This window comes from Alligator sinensis, unplaced genomic scaffold, assembly GCF_000455745.1.
Source record: "Alligator sinensis unplaced genomic scaffold, ASM45574v1 scaffold470_1, whole genome shotgun sequence".
Lineage (NCBI taxonomy): Eukaryota > Metazoa > Chordata > Crocodylia > Alligatoridae > Alligator > Alligator sinensis.
The window spans coordinates 159,973-168,257 of NW_005842487.1; the positions used below are offsets into that span (position 1 = coordinate 159,973).

At 39.4% G+C, this 8,285-nt stretch overlaps 1 protein-coding gene across 8 annotated transcripts in view; it reads right to left on the reverse strand.

Annotated features, from left to right (window-relative positions):
• TRAK1 (trafficking kinesin protein 1) overlaps window positions 1-8,285 on the reverse strand; it is a 209,042-nt gene that overhangs the window by 20,545 nt on the left and 180,212 nt on the right. For 4 of the 8 annotated variants that reach the window (XM_025212837.1, XM_025212841.1, XM_025212839.1 and 1 more), the window contains 4 exons: window positions 6,426-6,502; window positions 4,483-4,719; window positions 4,007-4,323; window positions 164-493 (listed from right to left, as the gene is read on the reverse strand). In XM_025212837.1, coding sequence (XP_025068622.1) covers window positions 164-493; window positions 4,007-4,323; window positions 4,483-4,719; window positions 6,426-6,502 — 961 coding nt within the window. The remainder of the gene's footprint in view (window positions 1-163; window positions 494-4,006; window positions 4,324-4,482; window positions 4,720-6,425; window positions 6,503-8,285) is intronic. The other 4 variants (XM_006031231.3, XM_025212840.1, XM_025212843.1 and 1 more) reach the window with 2 other exon arrangements.

The window sequence follows — 8,285 nt, forward strand, 5'->3', positions numbered from 1 at the left end:
CTAATGTTAGAAAGGATATGCTTTAATTAATGAACACGTTAACGTGCAGAAGCTGCACATAAAGCGACACTATGGATGCTGCTCTGGAGAGATGCAAGAATGGCCCAGTAATCAATATCCTGTAAAGATGTCAGTTTTACTGGACTTAATGAGTTTCCCTCACCAGACCCCTCATCACCGGCAGTCGTGGAGTCCTGCATCTCCTCTGTGAAAGCCTGAGACTGGCTTGGATTATTCTTGCTGTCTGAAACAGTCACTTGTGCTTGTGACCTCTCACCTGAGGTCTCTGTGTGCTGAACTGGCGTCGAGGTAGTTAGGCCCTTGTAAGAAATGTCACCTGTCTCATCTTCCTCAAAGTCATTAAGGCAGTACACTTCATCCACGTCAAGATCCAGAGTTCTGAAGCCCTTAGTGACAACCCCAGGCCTTGGGTCCAAAATTCCCCCAAGGTGGGGCTGAGCGAGCTGTTGCCAATGATGCAGAGTGGCAGAACCTTTAAAGAGGAACAAAACACAAAACAGCAACCAACCAAAGTCAGCCAATGAGTTCTGGGTAGTTCCTTCCTCAACTAAATACCTGGACATTCTCATTTAATTCCTCTAGAGTCAAATCCCAGTCCCAGTATAGTTTTGCAACTACTGCTTCTAAATTTTGTTTTTATAAAATTTTGTCTTATGACAAAAAGAATTAGAGGCTTTTAGACATGTCTAGGCTTACTAAATACACTGGTCACATAAAAAAAAAACAACCTAGACATATGCAGCCAGTCAAAATGAGACCCACCCACAAGCCTGTTCCTTAAATTCTTCTCCACTATAAGGAGGTACCACTCTTTTCCATAATTTCATCATCTATGCCACTGGGACTAACCAGAAGTGAAAAGAAGCGTACATTTAAACTACATGCTGATCAACACAATGGAATAAGCTCAGAAGAGAGCACTGAATATTTTTGTGCTAAACGGAAATAGAAAAGGGTTATAAGAAGATACCAGAATATACTACTAGTGACTAATGGCAAGGGATAGCAATTACCTAGAGACCTTCAGATATATCAACAACAGGCAAACAAAACAGATTACATTCATGACCTATTAATCAAGGTATTTTACAGCTCCTACACTACTAGAATTCATTAATTCATAAACGTATTCTACTGTACCTGTAGCTTCATCCTTGGGAGAGTAATATTTAGGGTGTGAAAAAGGTACATTTTAAAGAGAGCAATATTCAAAATGACAATAAACCAGAAGTAGTCACCACATTATGCATCAGTTCTGGGGTTCTGACTATGGCCTCATCCTACATCCACGAAAATTAGTGGAAGACTTGATAATGATTTATTTGGAAGGCCGATTAAACCACATATTAAAAGTGTATGAACCCCCTAAAACTGCATTCTTACCAGCCCACATCAATATTTTATAGTATTTAAGATTGTTTCAAGTTCATGATAAAAATGCACTTATCTGGCAACACTAGTTAGAAAAACAAACAACCTTTTGCCAAAGCACAGCATTCCTTCGCTCAATGCAGCGTAGTACAATGTATGACGGTGCTGTGGCACTTAAAAACACATAGGTTTTTCAGTTTTTGGTCTCCAACATGCAAACCTAAACTATAATATTACAGAGCCACTGCCCTTCGTAAATTAATTGAAGACATTTAAAAATGTTTGTAGAAAGAGATTCTAGAAGCATAATCAATAATAAGCAGCTAAATAAAATATATTGTGAATAGCAGGAGGCCTTTTGGGACTTGGAAATACAAAAAGGGAGTAAATTAACTCTTGATTTAGGGTCATCAAAATCCATAGCCTCCACCATAAAGGAATCCAGGTGTACAGTGTATTAAAATGCACATTTTGGACTTCTATCATAAAAAAATCATGATGGAAATAAATTGTAATACAAAGATACATTTTTTAAGTGACTGCATCACCAAAACATTTCTACTTTGAACTTTTGAAGTGGAATATCAGATGTACACTGGCCTAACCCTGGCCCTTTGCACAAAGGTAAAATGTCAAATGTCATTAAGAAAATATACAGCATTGACAAAAGCCAACCAAACATCCTCCTCTCCCCTTATTAATTACTGTGTTTTTCCAAAGAATTAGTTTTATTTTGTGCCCCTAAACAGACATACTATTGCAGGAGGCAGGGAACAGACAGTGGTGGGTTCTTACTGCTGGGATTAGTACTTTTAATGCCAGAAAAACTCTCTTTTTTTTTTCCAAACAGAAACAAACTTCCTATTGCAACTCTATAATCCTATTAGGGCTTCACTAAATGGGGGCAAGTAGAATCAAGAGGGTAAAGGAGCAAGACTGTAAAATAGACATGGGTGAATTAAAATATTGATTAGCTTTAATCATTGATACAATTATTTAAAGTAACTCTTTCTGAATGTCTGAAGCAATTTGATACATCTTTAGCATAAGGGTGAAAGGGAACCAAGAAATAGCATGGAGGCTTCATCATTGGCAGCTGGGTACTGGAAGGCTCAGCCAAGCTCAAGTTAACATTTTACTAGTGTTGGATGTGAAGAATCATGTAACGTAATGCACAAGGGTGTGTGTGTGTGCAGAAAGAAAGAGAATTAAAACTAGATAAAACAAAAGAAAAAACCAACATGATGCAAAGCAGTCATACTATTCACCTGATTGTTGATAAAACACCTTTCTCCTACACCCAAAAAGATTGAGACACACTAAGAGAAAAGTCTTCCACCACTATCCAAGTGTTTCTTATGGTAAGTTTGCTGTTTCAAAGGGAAAACACACCACCACAGTTTGAAGTGGATTGGTACAGCAACACTGATAAAACTGCTATCAAACTTTGATAAAGGCAGAGTGGAATATTTACACTATAGAGGAAAGAGTTGCCCAGTATTTGGTCCACTAATATTTCAAACCCTCTAATCTCAAGTTGTTTTTTTTAAATAATCTAGTCTGAATCACAAATTATATTTATTGTTTTGTAAAGACGGCAAACATGATAGTTTTTCAACAGTGAACAGATGCTAAGATGTGGCAACTGAACAGTGAATCTGTACCAGAAAGTAACATTTCAAAATAAAAAGTGGGTCATAAGAACACAAAACAAAACTAAGAAAAAGTTCAAAATAGAAGGAAAAAAAAAGACAGACAGGTAGATAAATCAGGAAGACTGAAAGAGTTTATTGAAGGGAAAAACCCCCCTGAAGAAATAGTTGGATGACAAACCTATTACAATGTCAGCAACCAATGAATGTTAAATAAAACTGAACTGTCCCTTTCCTAAAGCAGTACAAGAACTTCATGTGGTTACTATTTGAAAATAATCACAAAAACGAGAAATGATAACCATCGGTGCTATGGCTAGCCACACGAACAGACAGGAGCAGTTATTCCACATTCTTCCAAGTAAAAAAAAAAACCACAAACAACTCTTTCTCCTCTGAAATGCGTGCAAGAAATGCACTTTAAATGATTTCTATTTAGTTATAAGAAAGGAAATGCTAAAAACTAACTAATGAAATTAGTTTGTTCCTAAACCTTTCTGTAATCCTGCTAACACATATTTAACTCTGTAAATAGTTCTGTCATAACCAATAGGACTATTCATGTGCAAACTGTTTGCAGGATTGGATTCTGATGCAATAATTTATTTTAATTCCTGGTGCCGCTCTGATAAATTTAGATCTTTTCATAACTTTCTTTCCCAGGTGTGAAAAGTTAGTAGCAGGGTTCATTTTGGATACAGAACTGTTTTATTGAAATACTTTGATCTATAGCACATTCTACCCTCTATGGTGTGGTTTCTTCATTTTTATGCAATGCCCTCTTCTCGGGCTTACAGACATTTTTTTTTTGTGTTAAAAGATTTCAAACCAACAACGTGGATTGCTATCTCTAAAGTAAAAGGAGTATGTATTACAGAGGTTGCCTGCTTTCTGGTGATGGATAAGAGACCACAGAGAGTCACTTAGAAGAACAGATAAAGGCCGAGGCCCTTTATTATCACCTTCTAGGGGCTTCACAATCTGAAGCTTCTCTGGCAGATAGGAGCGACTGCTGATGGACATTCCTGAATAGCCAGTGAATTCTGAAAACCTGGAGTGCATTCCCAGTGACATGATACTTTCTGTTGGAGTAATGGAACCACTATGGAGTTCACCCTTCTCCGCCAGTTCCCGCAACTTCCTTTCCTGCTCTTCTTCAAAGAACTTCCTCTCTGAGAGGTAATTCTCTCGCCGAAGGGACAGTCTTCGAAGGGCAGTCTCCAGGTCACTAGAGCCTGGGGTTCCTGGTGTTCCAGGCTTCTTAGTTTTATCTTCATTTCTAAATACAAGAGGAAAAGAGATGAGCTAGTCATTCTTTAAAATGTAGGCCACTGTATCAACCTGTATGATAGAGATAAATTGAGAGAGGAGAAATGTGAAACTGCTTGCTTGCTTCTTATTTATTAGAAAACAATAAATCAGCCTGGCTAGTACTGACCCATTGTCAGAAGACTCAGTTTCTAGAATGATGCTATTGGTTTTGTTGTCTATCACAATGTTGGAGATGTCTCCTCCATAGAAGCTGGAACGTGGAGTGCTGATGCAGCTAGAAATGACTGAGTTCATAGCAGAAGACTGATTGGAGCCTGGGATATTCATTGGAGATGGAGTCATGGATCTCTGCTTGACAACCTGGTTTATATTTTTCACAGTCTCAAAGACTCGCTTCTGATGACTGATAAACATACACATAGTTAGTAACCATGCCACAAAACAATGTTTTAGCCTTAATACAGAAGCAAATAATTAATTACTACCCAATTATCAGTTACCCAGTGTATATGGTTTTGGCAGCATGTTAAAAGCTGATTGTATTTTGGATCTGATATTTGCAAGAATTGGCCATCCAAAACGTGATGTGTTAAAATAATATTCAATTGTTAATGGAACCCCCTCATCATTCCAAAACATAGTACAATTCTGGCACACAAGGACACTCGGGAAATTTTGTTTCAAATGAAGAAAAAAGTGAGGTATAACTTTAAACGGATTAGTTAGACCACACCAAACCCCTGTGTGCACACTCAGATTGAGATAATGGACTTGCCACTTTTAGAAGTTTATTCACTGCAAAATGGCACAAGTTAAAAATTAAATGAACTCTCTTTTCATAAATAAGAGTGTACACACATTTAGTTTAAGCTAAACGTTAATCTGGATTTACCCTTTCGAGCATCCCCATGTACAGAAACCCTACATTTTGGCCTTTGGAAACCACAATATTTTTAAAAATCTAGTTATTTTATATTCAGGCAGAGCATGCAGCAGGGCATTAAAGGCATGCTGTCAAAATGGCTAAGTTTCAGTTCTGCCCTGATTTTGTAACTGTTTTTGTTCATTTGCTTCAAAAGAAAGATAAGGGAGGTATTTTAACTGCACTTTTCTTATAAAACAAACCTGCCTCAAATGGCATCTTTCAAGAATCCTCATCCCATGGTGAAATCAGCACTATTACCACCATTTAAGTTACTTTGGAAGAAAACAGTACTCTACCAAGCTCCAAGCTTAGGGCTCCCCCAAGGTCTTTGATCAAACTTCCTTGCAGACTCCCCAGTTCAGCTATTTAGTCTGTCTTCCATAAAACCAGTAGGGATGCATTGTTATGGTAAATCTACATAGCTAATATTATTACTGTGCCAGGTAGTGATATGATTAAAGTTTGGTCTTGCCCAACCTGCTAACCTGACCTGAACAAAGCTTTAATGCAGTTATAGCATAATTTAAGGTCTTATGTAGGCAAGCGAGCCCAAGCTATAGCAAATGCCTTTATGTTCTATCATAACCAATAGACATGGTTACATTTGCTGGACAAATAGGTCTTAGACCAGAAGCCTTGCCAATGTTACTTAATTAACTGCACATAAGAATGAACCTGTAAACTTAAGATGTACAACAACTGACAAATCAGTTTGAACCCACAACCCTTCTGGACATCAGTGATTTTGTGTCTTCACGCTCCTTAAATTCAAAGATAAGTCAATTTGTTTAATTTGGATTTTAACACTCCTGAAAAGTGTTAGGTAGCTTCAATGAAGAGCAGAGTCCTTTATCCACAGCAAGGAAAGCTCTCTCAGAACACTATATCAAAGTACCTCTTTTGACCTAAGGGAACCATTTCTAGGGAGGAAAAAGTTTAGCTAAGTTTCCATGCTGCTGCACTTCTTGGAGATGGGGATGAGGGGACTAGCCAGGGTGAAAACTTAGGTTCAACTATAGTGACAGCAGTGGTGAGGACAGCAGTCCACTAGGAATAGGATTTAGAGCACATCTCATGTCACCTTGGGAAAGGGCCACCATTTCCTTGCAAATACATTAATTTCAGGCACAAATCAACTGCATCAATCTTTTACTGAATTTAGGAACCAATCACATTGATCGTACACTAAGTCAGGAGAGTCGGGCTCATCCAGGTGCAGTTCTTTCCGCATTGACCCTTCTATCTCTGCTGCCAAGGAATCCTGCCAAACAAGAAAAACCTTATCATACCTCTAATTAACAGCCCCATAATTCAGCAATTTTTCTGACAAGAACATGCACACACGCACACAATTCTAAAATTAAAAACTGACTAGCTCATAGACCAACAAAGAAATCTGACTGCCTGATACAATATCAAGTACTACTTTTTTTAGTTCCACAGAGCTTACTCAACATTACTACAAACAATCACCACACCCTTCTGCAGCTTTTAATGGTCTGATAAGTACTTTCCATGTGTACCTGGTCTCAGTTAATTGCCCAATTAACCAGTTAATTGAATGAAACCTATAAGGTATAGAGAGGTCCCGTCACACACAGAATTTAGGCATAATTGTTTCTTCATATTCTGCCTTTAAAACAATAATAACTACCCCAAAACAATACCTAACTCAACATCTATCAACTCTTTACAACTTGTCATTTATTATTACTGCTTTGTTAGGGCATTTGTAGATGAGATGGGGGTTTAATTCTCCCTAAACTGGAGAATGCAATTTTGCTTCAATTTAGGGAGAAGTAAACCCCTGTTTCCTGTACACCTGCGTCCTTAGCTGCCTCTCCAGCAGTGGGCAGGGGAGAGCAAGCTGCAGGTGGGCTGAAGTGTCCCTGAGCTGCAGGGGGGAGGGGGCGGGTGGCAACAGCTGGTGCTTCCTTCCACTGTAGCGGCACCCTCCCCCCTCCCGGAGCACCCACCCGCAGGTGCAGTGCTGGAGGGCACCGCAGCTGTGGAGGGAAGCACTGGACCTCCGCACAGTTCAGGCAAGCAGGCAGGCTCCAGGGAAGAAAAAAAAAAAGAGATCAGGCTTACCACTTTTTTTTTCCCCCTTCAGAGCAGTCTGCCTTCCTGGTCTGCCTGCTGTGGCTGCCTACACAGCCACTGAGCAGCATACAGCCTGGCACTTCCCTCCGTGGCTATATGGAAGCAAACTAAAACTCCTGCGAGGTGTTTTAGTTTGCTGCACCCCAAAGTCATTTAAGGTGCATTACACCACCAAATTTGCTACAGCGGCTGGAATTAACACACAATACGGCTGGAATTAATACACAATATAATGCTGAATTTGCAAACTCGTGCAAACAGCAATGGCATTAAACCGGTGCAAAAGGGCACTGAACCCGCTTTAACATATCATCTACAAATGCCCTTAAGTTCTAGCAATTCTACAGGCCCATTAAATACCAAAAGCCTACAGGATTTTCTTTTCTCTGACTACAGATCTGAGTAATAAATAAATAAAACATTTAACATAAAAATATAAAAATGCTTTCTTCACTAATGCATGCATTTCAAACTGCTACCGGTTTTGTGTACGTTTCTACCAGCTACAAATGGTTACCAGAATTTTAGGAAATCTGGATCTTGGCTCATAATTGATGGTGAAGGTTTTAACTTTTGGGGAGTTTAACATGGGGTAAATATGTGCTATTCATATTTTTTACCTGTTCTCTCAACACGATGAACATGAGCCACCAATGCGATGCTGTGGCCGGCAAAGCAAACCAAGCTCTTGCATGCATCCATCGATGCATCTCAAGCAAAACCAGGGAGGTCATCCTCCTGCTTTGCTCAGCCTTAGTGAGGCTGCAGCTGGAGTACTGCATCTAGTTCTAGGCTTCCCACTTCAGGAGGGATGTGGATAAGCTTGAGAGAGTCCAGAGGAGAGCCACCCATATGATCAAAGGCCAAGAAGGCAAGCCTCCACCAGAGGCTGATGGACTTGATACTCTTCAGCCTGGAGAAGAAAAGACTCGGGGGGGGGG